General features: G+C 44.1%; 1 protein-coding gene across 2 annotated transcripts in view; it reads left to right on the forward strand.

The window, feature by feature from the left end:
* Positions 1-17,048, forward strand: part of LOC139551777 (tight junction protein ZO-2-like) — a 34,279-nt gene that overhangs the window by 15,739 nt on the left and 1,492 nt on the right. For both annotated transcript variants that reach the window (XM_071363114.1, XM_071363112.1), the window contains exons 3-22: positions 2,746-2,799; positions 3,685-3,809; positions 3,920-4,022; positions 6,315-7,035; positions 7,448-7,551; positions 7,789-7,942; positions 8,931-9,042; positions 9,237-9,379; positions 9,518-9,611; positions 9,771-9,921; positions 10,434-10,542; positions 10,650-10,869; positions 12,021-12,205; positions 14,028-14,123; positions 14,347-14,426; positions 14,602-14,812; positions 15,016-15,116; positions 16,093-16,320; positions 16,521-16,622; positions 16,762-17,031. In XM_071363114.1, coding sequence (XP_071219215.1) covers positions 2,755-2,799; positions 3,685-3,809; positions 3,920-4,022; positions 6,315-7,035; positions 7,448-7,551; positions 7,789-7,942; positions 8,931-9,042; positions 9,237-9,379; positions 9,518-9,611; positions 9,771-9,921; positions 10,434-10,542; positions 10,650-10,869; positions 12,021-12,205; positions 14,028-14,123; positions 14,347-14,426; positions 14,602-14,812; positions 15,016-15,116; positions 16,093-16,320; positions 16,521-16,622; positions 16,762-17,031 — 3,354 coding nt within the window. In that variant the 5' untranslated portion in view covers positions 2,746-2,754. The remainder of the gene's footprint in view (positions 1-2,745; positions 2,800-3,684; positions 3,810-3,919; positions 4,023-6,314; positions 7,036-7,447; positions 7,552-7,788; positions 7,943-8,930; positions 9,043-9,236; positions 9,380-9,517; positions 9,612-9,770; positions 9,922-10,433; positions 10,543-10,649; positions 10,870-12,020; positions 12,206-14,027; positions 14,124-14,346; positions 14,427-14,601; positions 14,813-15,015; positions 15,117-16,092; positions 16,321-16,520; positions 16,623-16,761; positions 17,032-17,048) is intronic.

The raw sequence follows: 17,048 nt of genomic DNA on the forward strand, positions 1-17,048 counted from the left end.
TTCATATATGCATAATTACTGTACCTCAATTAGCCAAGAAATACCTAATTTGAAAGCAACTGTTCTCTTGAAGCTATGCTGTGCAATTTTCCCAAAATCTTCCCCACGTGGGCCAGCCCCCTAGCAATTTGAGTAATAGCCAATGAGCTTCAGCCCCTGGCATTTGAGTGACAGCTAGCAAGAGGCCTGCCCAGCGATATCCAATAAGGTTGCAGAGCGGGCCCAAAGTCTCTGTCAACACAACAGAGGGAGAAAGCAATGAGGTGGTGCACATACAGTACCAGGCAAAAGTTTGGACACCTACTCATTCAAGGGTTTTTCTTTATTTTTACTATTATCTACATTGTAGAATAATAGTGAAGACATTACAACTATGAAATAACGTATGGAATCATGTAGTAACCAAAAAAGTGTTAAGCAAATCAAAATAGATTTTATATTTGAGATTCTTCAAAGTAGCCACCCTATGCCTTGATGACAGCTTCGCACACTCTTGGCATTCTCTCAACCAGCTTGATGTGGTAGTCCCCTGGAATGCATATCAATTAACTGGTGTGCCTTGTTAATTTGTGGAATTTATTTCCTTAATGCGTTTGAGCCAATCAGTTGTATTGTGACAACGTAGGGGTGGTATACAGAAGATTACCATATTTGGTAAAAGACCAAGTGCTGCATCAGATGACCTGGCCTCCACAACCACCCGACCTCATCCCAATTGAGATGGCTTGGGATGAGTTGTACCTCAGACTGAAGGAAAAGCAGCCAACAAGTGCTCAGCATATGTGGGAACTCTTTCAAGACTGTTGGAAAAGCATTCCAGGTGAAGCTAGTTGAGAGAATGCCAAGAGTGTGCAAAGCTGTCATCAAGGCAAAGGGTGGCTACTTTGAAGGATCTAAAAAATATTTGGATTTGTTTTTACTTTGATTACTACATGATTCTGTATGTGCTATTTCATAGTTTTGATGTCTTCACAATTATTCTACAATGTAGAAAATGGTAAAACAATTAAGAAAAGCCCTTGAATGAGTAGCTGTGTCCAAACTTTTGACTGGTACTGTATGTGATGTAGTACACAATGTTTGGGGACCACTTTTGGCTGGTGAGTGCTACTTTCAGAGCTACTGACTCTAAAGTATACAAAAGTACCAGAGAATCTTTTTAAATGATAGGTCTTGATGTCTATTCTATTAACTATATTTCTATGATTTCAATAGATTTCCTATGGAGGATTGACAGTATAATTTACAGCAGATATTCCCATTCAAGTCAACATTCTCTGTGTGGACATCCAACCTTCCTTTTTGGTATCATTTTGAAAGTTTAAATGCCAATTTTATTCCCATAGTAGTAGTTAAAATAAATAAATAATTAAACACGAAGATAAGTGCTTCCAGTGACCTCGTCGGTTTTCATCGTGGGATTTTTGACCAATTGTGAGTAGGCATTGCCTACTAATTGTCTATGAATTGGTTGATTATGTCATTGGAAACACTTAGAGAAAGCATATTGTTTTTACTACATAGAAACGGGCCATTTTCACATGTTGATATTGGGGTGGTGCTTGAGATTATGAATATGAAGTTGAAACATTGTGAAATTACATTTTAATTATAAAAAAAATGAATGTTTGTCACAAATGTTTTACATACATTATAAAATAGTTTGACAACCCTGTCTGTAAGCTTTTAAATTATATCAATTTCAACCGTTTATCTTTTTCAGTGATGAAAACATGGTATGATGGGGTATGCAAAATGGGTCAACTTTGAGCACCTTTTATCTCTTGAATATTTTGGCATTCGGGTCCAAAAAGTCACTTTCTGACCACTTCTACAATGGGAAATTTAGGTTCCGTTTAAATCAAAAGGGATGCTGTCAAAAAGTGATTGAATCCAAATTCACACGTACATCTGCATATACTCATTCGTATATGTCGGTGTGCGATTATCTTGGTGAATCTATGCATGTTATTTTGTGTGCATGTGTATTTAATCATCGCCGCGTTTGCAATTGTGTGTTTACACTCTGTGGACGGTGGGATTTGCGCTGAATGTAGGCCAGCAGAATACAGCTTACGTCAAAGCTAGGCAGGCAGATAAATGCAGGGTGTGGCTGCTGCCACTGCTGCTGTGGAAATGGATGAGGTCGTGGCGTAGCAGCTCAGGCAGCCAGAGCAAATAATCAGTGGAGGTAGATAGAGCAGAGAAGGAACCATGAAGACTGTCCTACACCTGCACAGGAAATGGATCCACACCTACAAGGCCATCCGTATCCTCCAGGGGCTCGTGAGTGACTCCAGCTTGGCTCTAGTTAGACAGGTGGTCTGGGTGGAAAGGTAGACCGATAAGCAGGTGTTTCATGGTGGGTGTAGTAGTTGGTTAAAATGTGGGTGGGTACTTTGGTCAAGTTTTCTGTTTTCAGCTGGTATGTGTACTGTATTGGATGGTTCGTGTAAGGCTGAGGGTGTGCGGAAGCAGTAGTCCATGTGTGATTCTGCTGATTACTTGGTGTGTACTGTACCATGTGCTCAGAGGGTATTGGTTGGGAACATGGAATTTGTTTGTGCTGGGTATAGCAGAGTGTTATCTTATGTGGCCTTTCTGTTGGGTATATGAGATTTTGAGCATGATGTTTGGCATGGTCCCTCATGATTGAGCTAATAGTGTGCACCTCAGTATGTCCTGTTGAAATGAGAGACACATGGTTATCTCCTGTTCATTGTGGAATGTGTCCTTCTCCCATAGAGCCCAGTCATGGAGGAAACCGTGTGGGAGCAGTACACAGTGACGCTGCAGAGGGTGAGTCCAGCTTTACAACAACACACATACAGCACCACACTGGATTACTACACAATACAACCCATTTAAGTACTGCAACCATAACACACTACAACACTCTTCACTGCAACTGTATCACATTTCAATGTGTACTTTTATAACAAAAACAGAATTGAATTCTAATTGTCATGCGCAGCTACACCACCAGATTACAATGCAATACACCGTGGGTCCTTTTTTAAGATGTGTTTCAGAACATCTGACGCACTCTAGTACATGTTCACCCATCTACAGCACACAGACTGGAATAATGCCATGCATGCAATCACATCTGCCCAGGACAGTTAATCGTGTGGCGCTCGTGCTCATTGTCTCCTCCACTCACTCTGCTCTGGCTATAAAGCTGCTTTTTTTTACCACCACATCACTGACCCTTCCACATCCAGCTGTCATACAATCTGCTAGCGAGGATAGAGAGGGAGAGAGAGAGAGTGTAACGGGCTAATGTGATGCTCCTTTAGCCGTTACAGGATAGGTACTGTTTGGCATAGCATAGGGAACTTTCGACCGACCTTCACATGCCGATGCTGTCGGCCAAACTCTCGCGAGCGGAGCAGGGAATGTTTTTAGTAGAGATGGGAGAGGAGATGGGGGTGTTTAAATCTCTGCTCTAGTCTCATCTGGTCAGCACGGGGGCAGGTACATCACACAGACAACAAGGAGAGAGAGAGAGACACACACACGTAAACACTAGGTAGGATGTATGGCTTATCTTACATAAAGACTTCATCACAAACCTAGACAGACAGATACATTTACTCACACACTAACCTGAACAGACGAGGTCACACAGGCACTCGCACACCCATACAAACACATCTCTAATACATGTCCTCTCCACTGCAGGACCCCAAGATGGGTTTTGGTATTGCAGTGTCCGGGGGGCGGGACAACCCCAACGAGGAAAGCGGGGAGATGTCCATAGTGGTATCTGACGTACTTCAAGGAGGGCCCGCCGATGGCCTGCTATTGTACGTACTTCTTGTCAATCCGTCATTATGAGAAATCAAGTGTTCTGTCATTTTGAGGAGCTAATCTGTGTACAGTTTGTATATCCTCAGATGTTAATTGTGTTTTATAGTGAGAATGACCGGGTGGTGCAGGTGAACGCCATTCCCATGGACAGCGTGCCACACTCCTTCGCTGTACAGACCCTCAGAAAGTGTGGAAAAGTAGCCAAAATTGTGAGTGTTTGACATAGTGCTTTCGGAAAGTATTCAGACCCTTTTGACTTTTTCTACATTTTGTTACGTTACAGCCTTATTCTAAAAATAGATGAAATATTTGTTCCCCCCTCATCAATCTAAACACTACCCCCATAATGACAAAGCAAAAACAGGTTTTTAGAAATTTCCCATTTTTTTTTACCAATTTAAAAACTAGAATTTTACATTTACATAAGTATTCAGACCCTTTACTCAGTACTTCGTTGAAGCACCTTTGACAGAGATCACAGCCTCGAGTCTTGGGTATGACACTACAAGCTTGGCACACCTGTATTTGGAGTTTCTTCCATTCTCCTCTGCAGATCCTTTCCAGCTCTGTCAGGTTGGATGGGGAGTGTCGCTGCACAGCTATTTTCAGGTCTGTCGAGAGATTTTCGATCAGGTTCAAGTCCGGGAACTGGCTGGGCCACTCAAGAACATTCAGAGACTTGTCTCGAAGCCACTCCTGCGTTGTCTTGGCTGTATGCTTAGGGTTGCTGTCCTGTTGGAAGGTGAACCTTCACCCCAGTCTGAGGTCCTGAGTGCTCTGGAGCAGGTTTTCATCAAAGATCTCTGTACTTTGCTCCATCTTGGCTTCAATCCTGACTAGTCTCCCAGTCCCTGCCGCTGTAAAAAAAATCCCCACAGCATGATGCTGCCGCCACCATGATTCACCGTAGGGATGGTGCCAGCTTTCTTCCAGATGTGACACTTGGCATTCAGGCCTAAGAGTTCAAACTTGGTTTCATCAGACCAGAGAATCTTGTTTCTCATGGTCGGAGAGTCCTTTCGGTGCCTTTTGGCAAACTGCAAGCGGGCTGTCGTGACTTTTACTGAGGAATGGCATCTGTCTGGCCACAGATGGTTGTCCTTCTGGAAGTTTCTCCCATCTCCACAGAGGAACTCTGGAGCTCTGTCAGTAACCATTGGGTTCTTGGTCACCTCCCTGACCACGGCCCTTCTCCCCCTATTGCTCAGTTTGGCCTGGCATCCAGCTCTTGGAAGTCTTGGTGGTTCCAAACTTCTTCAATTTAAGAATGATGGAGGCCACTCTGTTCTTGGACCTTCAATGCTGCAGAAATGTTTTGGTACCCTTTCCCAGATCTGTGCCTTGACACAGTACTGTCTCAGAGCTCTACGGACAATTCTGTCGACCTCATGGCTTGGTTTGTCATTATGGGGTATTGTGTGTCGATTTGATGGAGGGGGAAAAAACAATTTAATCCATTTTAGAATAAGGCTGGAACGTACCAAAATGTGGAAAAAGGGAAGGGGTCTGAATACTTTCCAAATGCACTGTATATATAAAAAAAAATGTTTGATTGTAGTGGCAAAAGATTCCCAATTCGATGTTTGGGATCTGAGGGTAGACCTGAACACAGCACCGTTTCAGCTGCTACACTTGTTCTAGATGTGCTAAATTGCTTAGGTCCTAAAAATCATCATTGTGCTGCCTTATTTATAGACCTTTCCAAGGCCTTCGACACTGTTGGCCGTCACATTCTCATTCAAAGGTTGACTGAAATAGGCCTGGATCAGGCGTCTTGCAAGTGGTTTGAGAATGAACTGTCAGACAGGACACAATGTCTGATTTCTGATGGTGTTAAGTCTCGTTTCCTGGATATTACAGAAGCTGTACCGCTGGGGTTCGGTATTGGGAGCATCTACATTTAAAAAAGTTAATAAATCTGTTTTAATATACACACACAATAAATCCATTATTTATTTTGGGCAGGTCTAAAGAAACATGAATAAAATGTAGTCAATTTTAAAAGAACAGAATTTGAGTCGGCCTACTCTGTTGTCAGGCTATGCGCCATGCCGTAGGCTAGTTCAATTAGCAGACAATATATTCTTATGTCCCGTGCCATTATTTTATATATAATTTTTATCGTAAGAAGAATTTAATTTAACTTAGCTGAATAAAATAAAAAGGATATTTTCCCATTCCGGCATGAGAGTGCGAATAGGAAGTGGCTATGTTGAGCATAAAAGTGATCATTTGAAACAGGTCCTATATGCTAGATTTAGAGTTATTTGGCACCTTACAGTTAAGAATGATACAAACCTTTTAAATCAAAACCTATATGGGCTGCATGATGTTCATGAATCATGTTGAATTTGTTGTCCTCAAGGCACCATTGAAAATGAGACCCTGGTCTCAATGGATTCCCCTGATTTAAAAATTAAAAAAATACAAATTGAATAAATAAGTTGTCAATGATTCCTGATGGTTCAGTCAGTGCCTGATGTGGTCTTTGTTTTTGACAGACGGTCAAGAGGCCCCGGAAGGTTCCGGTAAACCTGCTGAAACGCGCCCCTTCCCCTGATGACCGCGTCTTCAGTAACGACTACAACGATGACTACGACCAGGACCGCCGCAGTGTGTACAGTGGACGCAGCAGTCATCAAGACCGCGACCACAGCCAGGAGAGGGGTGGTTACACAGACGCTGGCTATCAGGGACGGGGCTTTGACCGTGATTACGGTCGAGATGACCGGGGCAGAAGTATGGAGAGGGACCTCCATCCAGACAGGCAGTACAGACGAGACGGGAGCATGGGTCGCACTCTGGACCGTGAACGTAGCCCTGACCGCCGCTACAAAAGCGACCTCACTCTTGACCGCGACCACAGCCCCGATCGGCGTTACCGCAGCGAACGGGCCCTTGACCGCGACCCCAGCCCCGACAGGCGTTTCCGTAGTGAACGCACTCTTGACCGCACTAACAGCCCCGACCGACGGTACAGAGCCGATCACAGTCCCGCCCGCAGCCATGGTCGCGACCACAGCTTTGAGCGTAACCGTGAACGTGTTCCCAGTGACCGCGACCACAGGAAAGAGCAGATGAAGAGGAGCGGGAGCAGGGAGCGTCTGGACCGCTCACCCTCCCCCACCGCCATGCCAGTCCCCATGGCCCGCCCCCCTCGGGAGCAGGAGCCCCTGGAGAAACCCCTCAACGTGCTGCTGCTGAAGAACAGGCCCAATGAAGGTCTACATACATACATACGACATACATACATTTGACATACATACATTTGACATACATGCATACATACATACATACATACATTTGATTTGACATACATACATACATACATACATTTGTATTGACATACATGCATACATACATTTGATTTGACATACATGCATACATACATACATACATACATACATACATACATACATTGGATTTGACATAGATGCATGCATGCATACATACATACATTTGACATACATACATACAAATTTGATTTGACATACATACATACTGTACTAACACTCCATATTTACAGTGATATATCACTACTATGCTCATTCCTCTAAGACAGCCTGTGCTAAATGTTTACTATCAGTTAAACCATGTTTTTATTTTTACACCATGTGTTTTGTGTGTGTGTTAGAGTATGGTCTGCGTCTGGGCAGTCAGCTGTTTATTAAGGAGATGACCAGCACAGGTCTGGCCTGCAGGGATGGCAACCTACAGGAGGGAGACATCATACTGAAGGTAGGAAGGGCCTCACATACAGACCACTGTTTCATCTCTGCCCTGGGGGAAGCGGTGTTTCACTGCTGCCTCTTTAAAAGTTGCATGTTATGTTGGCCAAAAACTATAATGGGATTTTCCCCTCCCTCCCATATTACTTAAGAATGATCCGTCTCGGACAGTGGGCTACAGATATTATGCGTGTTTGCTACGATACACTGTGAATGTGATTTGACTCTCTTTCTCACTCTGTGTCAGATCAATGGTACAGTGACCGAGAACCTGTCTCTGAGCGATGCAGGGAAGCTGATCGAGAAGTCTCGAGGAAAGCTGCAGCTGGTGGTGCAGAGAGACAGGAGACAGGTCCTGGTCAGGATTCCTCCCCTGGCAGACAGCGACTCTGAGCTCGATGGTGAGAGACCCTCCACTCTCAGTCTCTGTGGCAGCAGCTCCTTTCCTTTTTAAGGAAAACTACATTTTTATGTGGACAGATTCAGAACGGTCCCAGTGCTTTGTAGAAGTTATTCATTGAGAGTGTTTTAACCTACTGTATTGTCTACTGATATGAACATGTATGTTTTCGGTTGTATTGTCCTGTCCATATCTGGTTTTATTGAATTGTCTGTTTTCTTTTTGTTTGATTCTGGCAACAACAACAACGTTTCCCCTTAGGGATAATAAAGTTTTGTTTCAACTTTACTCACCTTCCACCCGACCTGTCATTGGTATAGAGAGAATATGAAACGGTATACCCATGCATGTCAGCCAAACAGACACCTTATTGATGACATTTAGTCTATTCCAACAAAAACATTTCACATTTATATAGAAATAATGCATGAAAAAGAGAACGTGTTCTCTTCAGTGTCACCTGGCTGTCTCTATGGCTACTGGCTCTATTTCGGTATGTTTGTCACGTGATCAAAGTGCAGGTTATGATTGGCTTGTGTAATTAAATGGGAGGGTGGGGTGATGCGCTAACCCAAAGCGTTTGAGGGGGGCGTTGTCACACACCCGGGGACTTCTGACCCACTTTGGTCCATTCAGGGACGTGGTGTGTGAGTGCTTGGCAGGGGAATATAATCCCCCCCGATAATCCACTTATTGAATATGACAGAATTTCATTATGTTATGGTCTGAAATGTAGCAAATAAATGTGCGATCTAAGATTGGAACTGCCGCTTCTGTTTTGAGAACAGGGGTGCTTGTCTGTGTGTCAGGTATCTGCAAGAAATGTATCTGTCTGAGGTTTGCTGTGTTTGTCTATTTTCTCTCCACTCCACTAATACCAAATGTAACATTTCTTATGGGAAAAGTCGAGTTAGTGTTACGTGTATAAAGCCTGGCTTGGGTGATCTGTCTGAAGATGAACTAGATGTTGGTAATATTTTGTGTTCCAGATATCTCCGAGATCGAGTCTTACCGCTCCTACTCGCCACAGGATGACCGACGGGCCCCCCACTCAGACCTGTCCTCCCACTCCTCCAATGAGAGGCTCAGAGACAAACCCAGGTAAACAGTCACCCTCTGCTCCCACCTGCTGTATGGATCACTCTTATGTACTGTACCATATAATATTGTGTTGAGATGATATTTACGTTGAGTATCTGTACTCCATCACTATGGCATTTTGGAGAAGATGAAAGCCTACTGTAGCTGTGCAGTACTGTTTGAGAACCATGGGATTATGTGTGTTTTACGATCAGGGAGGAACCTACCAGCAGGCTGGCTAAAATGGGCGCTATGCCGACACCGTTCGCCAAGCCGGCGCGAAAACCGGATAGAGTTGTGGAGGACACTCCCCTTCTGCCAGCAGAGAGGGTGGAGCCCCGCCCAGAAACACCCCCAGGTAAGCACAATGACTTTGAATAACTGAATATGGGACATTTTTATTTCCCGTTATCACATTTATCTGTTATATAAGCAGTGCATCAGTTAACTTACCCATGCATCGTAGCAATGCTCACCAATGACGATTTCCATTTAGTTTTTACAGCACCGGTAGTAACTGTTGCCCCAAAAGTCCACTCTGCCCCAAAGGTACCACTGACGCCAAGCATAGAGGATCAGGAGATATACGGGTAAGTGTTGGTTCCACAAACAAATCTACAGAGAATGGGTCTAGGGTACAGACTCACTATTAACTCAACAGAGTTGTGTACTCTAATGTAGATTATGAATAGAAATGTACAAATGTTATTAACTTGCCTGTTATCTTAAATGGATTGTGTGTTGTCCAGGCCCAACACGGTGATGGTGCGTTTCCAGAAGGGGGAGAGCGTGGGGCTGAGGCTGGCGGGAGGAAACGATGTGGGAATCTTCATCGCAGGCGTTCAGGAGGACAGTCCTGCAGAACAGGAGGGTCTTCACACTGGGGACCAGATCATGAAGGTAGCGGAAGGGTTAACTCTTAGTCTTTGTCTTCTTTGGGATCGGTGTCCCTTCCGTGGGACGGTTGAGCTAACGTAGGCTAATGCAATTAGCATGAGGTTGTAAGTAACAACAACATTTCCCAGGACATAGACATATCTGATATTGGCAGAAAGCTTAAATTCTTGTTAATCTAACTGCACTGTCCAATTTACAGTAGCTAGAACGGCTTTTTTTTTCTTTGTATTATCTTTTACCAGATCTATTGTTTTATATTCTCCTACATTCATTTCACATTTCCACAAACTTCAAAGTGTTTCCTTTCAAATGGTACCAAGAACATGTATATCCTAGCATCAGGGCCTGAGCTACAGGCAGTTAGATTTGGGTATGACATTTTAGGCGAAAAAAAAGAAACGAGCGGATCCTTAAGAGGATTGTTTGTCATGTTTGTGAAATTCCTCATCTCTGTTCATGAGTGCTTTACATATGATCTCTAATGTTATGTCTTCTGACGTCTTTGTGTCTGTCAGGTGAATAACATGGACTTCAGGGGCATGGTGCGTGAGGATGCTGTCCTATACCTGCTGGAGATTCCAAAGGGAGAGGATGTCACCATCCTGGCTCAGAGCAAACCTGATGGTGAGTCACGCCTTCACTCTCTAGATAAAGACAAATCTGTCATTTTATTTCAACTCATGTTGCAGGTGAAGTGGTTTGATGTTTGTGGTGTCTGTCCTCTGTTCCAGTCTATAAGGACATCCTGGCATCGGGCAGGGGGGACTCGTTCTTCATCAGGACCCACTTTGAGTATGAGAAAGAGGTTCCCCAGAGCCTGCCCTTCTCCCGAGGGGAGATCTTCAATGTGACTGACACACTCTATGACGGCAAGCTGGGTAACTGGCTAGCCATCCGCACTGACAAAGACAACCAGCTGCTGGAGAAGGGCATCATCCCCAACAAGAGCAGGTGTGTGTGCGCATACAGATGTAAGATCTTAATTTGATCACTCTGTTGCAGGAGAACTTATAGTGTTTTGAGGTAGGGCTGCACGTGGAATCAAATTCAGATTGAAATTGAGCTATTGACATGTGCAATATCCATATCGCAAGAGGCCATGATTTTCTCCTCTTTTTTTGGCACTATTAATACTACAAAAACTAGACTACGGTACCTCCTCCAATGAGATGCACTAGACTGTTCATTCACTCTGTACATGCACAGAGGATGCTGACCAATCACAAGCAGGGTCTCTCACTCTCTGCACGGCTTGCACATGCTGGCCAATCACAATCATCCCGCTTAGAGCGTACAGTTAAACAGGCATTGATTGCCGATGCATTTTCAAGGGTAAGGCCAACGAAGAAACATCCTGCAGAACAGAAATCAGAGGTTATCACTCACCACATAGCCAAAGACATGGTTCCTATTTGTACAGTCCGCAAAGACGGCTTCAAGAGATGATTAACAAGCTGGACAGGAGATACAAGAATCCATCTCGCACATATTTCTCCCAAGTCGCCATCCCAACACTGTATAAAACATTTTAAGGCAGATTGAAACGTGTCGCATTGAATGAGCGGACCAGACTTCAATATTTGGACACAGGCTGCACCTTGCAATCGGTAGGCTACGTGTTACATGATTTTAAGGCACTTTGACTTATAGTTACAATTATAAAAATGATTGAGGCTACTTATACATAATTACACAATCATAAGACCCCTATTCCATCTGCAGCCTAATTCACTTAGGTTATTTAAGAACTCATAATGTTATTAATTAATTAGTGCTGTATATAGCAGACTATATTTTGATCATGTTAAAAATGTATGTCTGTTAATATGTAGGTGTAATAATCCTATCTATTATCATACTGTATGTAGCCTATAACAATGTTGGAAGATATTTGTTTAATTTGGCTTTGTATTCAGTTGGCACCGTATGTAGTAATTCATATGATCTCAATTTTAGAAGTGATGTTCTCTACCTTGACAGTAGTTTTAACCATGTCTGATGGAATTGCCAAGTTTTCACCCAAGTGTTTGAAAATGGCAATGTGTGTGTGATGATTGAGACTAAGTACTAATTTATGATTCCTGGTGTTCTCTGCTTCTCAGGGCAGAACAAATGTCGAATGTGCAGAATGCCCAGAGAGGAACAGCCAATGACAGAGGAGACTTCTGGAGGTTGAGGGGTCAAAGGGCGGCGAAGAAGAAGGACCTCCGTAAGAGCAGAGAGGATCTGACTGCCACCCCTGTCACCACTCGCTTCTCTGCCTACGAGAGGGTGGTCTTACGAGAAGGTACGTCTCCCAACGCAAAAGACTCCTATCTCCTGTTGGGGTGTGGTCTAAGAGCCACTTGATTGGATAGAACAGAATAAGTTCTAAACTTTCGATTGAACTTAACGATCAACTGAATTATTAGGAACTGAATTATTAGGAACTTTCTCATAATGGAATGCACAGACAAACTATATAGCATGTCTAACCAGAGCTACAGTTGAAGTCGGAAGTTTACATACACTTAGGTTGGAGTCATTAAAACTCGTTTTTCAACCACTCCACAAATTTCTTGTTAACAAACTATAGTTTTGGCAAGTCGGTTACGACATCTACTTCGTTCATGACAAGTCATTTTTCCAACAATTGTTTACAGACAGATTATTTCACTTATAATTCACTGTATCACAATTCCAATGGGTCAGAAGTTTACAAACACTAGGTTGACAATGCCTTTAAACAGCTTGGAAAATTCCAGAAAAGTATGTCATGGCTTTAGAAGCTTCTGATAGGCTAATTGACATCATTTAAGTCAATTGGAGGTGTACCTGTGGATGTATTTCAAGGCCTACCTTCAAACTCAGTGCCTCTTTGCTTGACATCGTGAGAAAATCTAAAGAAATCAGCCAAGACCTCAGAAAATAAAATTGTAGACCTTCACAAGTCTGGTTCATCCTTGGGAGCAATTTCCAAACGCCTGAAGGTACAACATTCATCTGTACAAACAATAGTACGCAAGTATAAACACCATGGGACCACAAATCCGTCATATCGCTCAGGAAGGAGACGTGTTCTGTCTCCTAGAGATGAATGTACTTTGGTGCGAAAAGTGCAAATCAATCTCAGAACAGCAGCAAAGGACCTTGTAAAGATGCTGGATGAAACGGGTACAAAAGTGTCTATATCCACAGTAAAATGAGTCCTGTATCGACAACATGAAAGGCCGATCAGCAAGGAAGAAGCCACTGCTCCAAAACCGCCATAAAAAAGCCACACTACGGTTTGCAACTGCACAAAAGTCATAGATTTTGAAGAAATGTCCTCTGGTCTGATGAAACAAAAATAGAACTGTTTGGAGGAAAAGGGGGGAGGATTGCAAGTCGTGAAACACGGGTGAGGCAGCATCATGTTGTGCGGGTGTTTTGCTGCAGGAGGGACTGGTGCACTTCACAAAATAGATGGCATCATGAGGTAGGAAAATTATGTGGATATATTAAAGCAACATCTCAAGATATTAGTCAGGAAGTTAAAGCTTGTTTGCAAATGGGTCTTCCAAATGGATAATGACCCCAAGCATACTTCCAAAGTTGTGGCAAAATGGCGTTAGGACAACGAAGTCAAGGTATTGGCGTGGCCATCACAAAGCCCTGACCTCAATCCTATAGAACATTTGTGGGCAGAACTGAAAAAGCTTGTGCAAGGAGGCCCACAAACCTGACTAAGTTACACCAGCTCTGTCAGGAGGAATGGGCCAAAATTCACCCAACTTATTGTGGGGAGCTTGTGGAAGGCTACCTGACACGTTTGACCCGAGTTAAACTATTTAAAGGCAATGCTACCAAATACTAATTGAGTGTATGTAAACTTCTGACCCACTGGGAATGTGATGAAAGAAATAAAAGCTGAAATAAATCATTCTCTCTGCTATTATTCTGACATTGCACATTCTTAAAATTAAGTGGTGATCCTAACTGACCTAAAACAGGGAATTTTTACTAGGATTAAATGTCAGGAATTGTGAAACTGAGTTTAAATGTATTTGGCTAAGGTGTATGTAAACTTCCGACTTCAGCTGTATATTACAGATGTGAGATACTAACCGTGTGTCTGTTTTGATCCTCAGCTGGCTTCAGGAGACCAGTGGTTGTGTTTGGGCCCATTGCAGACGCAGTCAATGAGAAACTGGCCAACGACCTGCCTGAGGAGTTTGTCATAGCCAGTGAGTATGGTGCTCTTAACTTCTGCTTGTGAACGAAGGTGCATCATGTATTTACGTTAGGTGCGCTCAATTTAGTATTTTTAATTTCAATGGAATAGTTCCACATTTGTTCACCCTGCGCTGACCGGGCATTCTAAATTGAGCATTGCCTTATGGCTTCTATTATCATGTGTGTTTATGTAGTATTGGTGAGAAGCTGATGTGTTTTTGTTTGACCACACAGAGACCGAGCCCAAGGATGCAGGCGCTGACAAGTCCTCCGGTGTGGTGAGACTCAATACCATTCGTCAGATCATCGAACAGGTAAACGCGACCACCACCGGCGTCTTCATCCTCCCCATTTTAATCATCATTACCATCATCTTCATACACCCCTTACCTTCATCACCGTAGTCATCATCCTCCACCTTACTCTTCTTCACTGTCATCTTCTCTAGCTTCCCTCTCACATTGACCCTGTCCTTCCCTGTCTCCCCAGGACCGCCATGCCCTGCTGGACGTGACTCCCAAGGCAGTGGACACCCTGAACTACACCCAGTGGTATCCCATTGTGGTGTTCCTCAACCCGGACAGCAAGGGGGGCGTCAAGACCATGAGGAACCGCCTTGTGCCCGGCTCCAGTCGCAGCGCCCGCAAACTCTACGAGCAGGCGGTCAAAATGAGGAAGACCTGTTCCCACCTCTTCACTGGTCAGTCACACACACAGCAGCTCCTCTGTATATGGCACTATACATGTCACTGATGCTAGTCCCCAGGTGAATCCCTAGTATTATGAAGCCCAAACACTAGGGTTGGTCTATTGAGGCCACATTGTTTCAGTAATAAACTATGATTAAGCTGTATTTCTCCTGTTTCTGTTGTGCCAATCATTCTGGTTTGTTTCTATGGACAGCGACTGTTGACCTGAACTCTGCCAATGACGGATGGTATGGGAGTGTGAAAGACTCTATCCGGGCACAGCAGGAGCGGGCTGTGTGGATCTGTGAGGGCAAGGTAAGCTCTGTTTTTATTTAATACATATACACTGAACAAAAATATAAATGCAACATTTTAAGTGTTGGTCCCATGTTTCTTGAGCTGAAAAAAAACGATTCCTGAAATTTTTCACACACACATAAAGCTTATTTCTCTCAAATGTTGTGTACCAATTTGTTTAGATCCCTGTTAGTGAGCATTTCTGATTTGCCAAAATAATCCATCCGCCTGATAGGTGTGGCATATCAAGAAGCTGATTAAACAGCATGATCATTACACAGGTGCACCTTGTGCTGGGGACAATAAAAGGACACCCTTAAATGTGCAGTTTTGTCTCACAACACAATGCCACAGATGTCTAAAGTTTAAGGGAGCGTGCAATTTGCATGCTGACTGCAGGACTGTGCACAAAAGCCGTTGCCAGAGAATTGAATGTTCATTTCTCTACGATAAGCGGCCTCCAATGTCATTTTAGACAATTTTGTAGTACGTCACCCATTGAGCATGTTTGGGATGCTCTGGATTTACGTGTATGACAGCATGTTCCAGTTCCCAACAATATCCAGCAACTTCACACAGCCATTGAAGCGGAGTGAGGCAACGTTCCACAGGCCACAATCAACAGCCTGATCAACTCTGTGAAGGAGCTGTGTCGCGCTGCCTGAAGCAAATGGTGGTCACACCAGCTACTGACTGGTTTTCTGATCAATGCCGCTACTTTTCTTTTTGTGACCAGTCATATGAAATCCATACATTAGTGCCTAATGAATTTATTTCAATTGACTGATTTCCTTATATGAACTGTAACTCAGTAAAATCTTTGAAATTGTTGCATGTTGCGTTTTTATATTTTTTACACACACACACATACAGAGAACAAAAATATAAACCGCAACAATTTCTAAGATATTTATATACTTACAGTGAATTTATGTACTGTATGTAGTGTCTTTGTGTGTCTTTCATACCAACTTGCGTCCTTTCTTTCTTTCAGTTGGACGGCTCTGAAGAGGAACTGGATATCCATGATGACCACATGTCATACCTGTCAGCGATGAGCGCCGATTACCTGAGCATGGACAGCCGACTGACCAGTGACTTCGACGACACGGCCGACGAGGGTGGGGCTTACACCGACAACGAGCTGGACGAGCCAATGGACGAGCCCCATCAGCCGGTGTCGGCCATCAGCCGCTCCTCAGAGCCCGTACTGCCAGAGGAGGTGGGTGTGCTTTACTACTGTCAATCACTAGCGCTCATTGTCAATCACTCATCCAGTGTCAGATGGAGACTGGCATGTCTCTCTCAAGTGTACTCCATTAATCTGTCAATCTCTCATTGCCAGTCAACAATCTTGACTTGTTGTGTTGACATACTGTATGTATATCTGACATATGTACATCCCTCCATTCCCACCTGTAGAGACGCCATCCTGCCCCCATACCTCGTATGAGGAGATCAGGGAGCAGAGAGGTGCTGAGAGACCCCAGCCCGCCCCCCACCTTCGTCCCTGAGCCCCCCAAGGTGAGACCACCTTGAACCCCACCCTCAGCACTCAACCCCAAACCCTGTGCCACATTTTGTGCTTGCTTTTAAGACTTAAAATACTAAGGCTATATAAGTGCTTGCTAAATGACCATAATATCCTCTTCTATTGCACCAGGTAAGGGTTCAGTCTCGAGGGGGCTATGACTCCCACTCCAGCAGCACCATTAGCAGTGACGCGGCCGGGGGGTCCAAGCCCGCCCCGCCCCCCGTGGCCCTCAAGCCCACCCTAAGGGCCCTCAGCCAGTCATCTGAGGACCACAGTGTCCAGGGGGGAGAGGACCCGGCTAACCGCTCATTCATTGGCAAGGTGAAGGCCTTCGAAAAGATGGACCACCTGGCCAGAGCCCAGAGGATGCTGGAGCTCCAGGAGGCCGAGCAAGCACGGGTCAGTACTACTGGTGG

Source organism: Salvelinus alpinus, chromosome 24, assembly GCF_045679555.1.
Source record: "Salvelinus alpinus chromosome 24, SLU_Salpinus.1, whole genome shotgun sequence".
NCBI classification, from domain to species: Eukaryota; Metazoa; Chordata; class Actinopteri; order Salmoniformes; family Salmonidae; genus Salvelinus; species Salvelinus alpinus.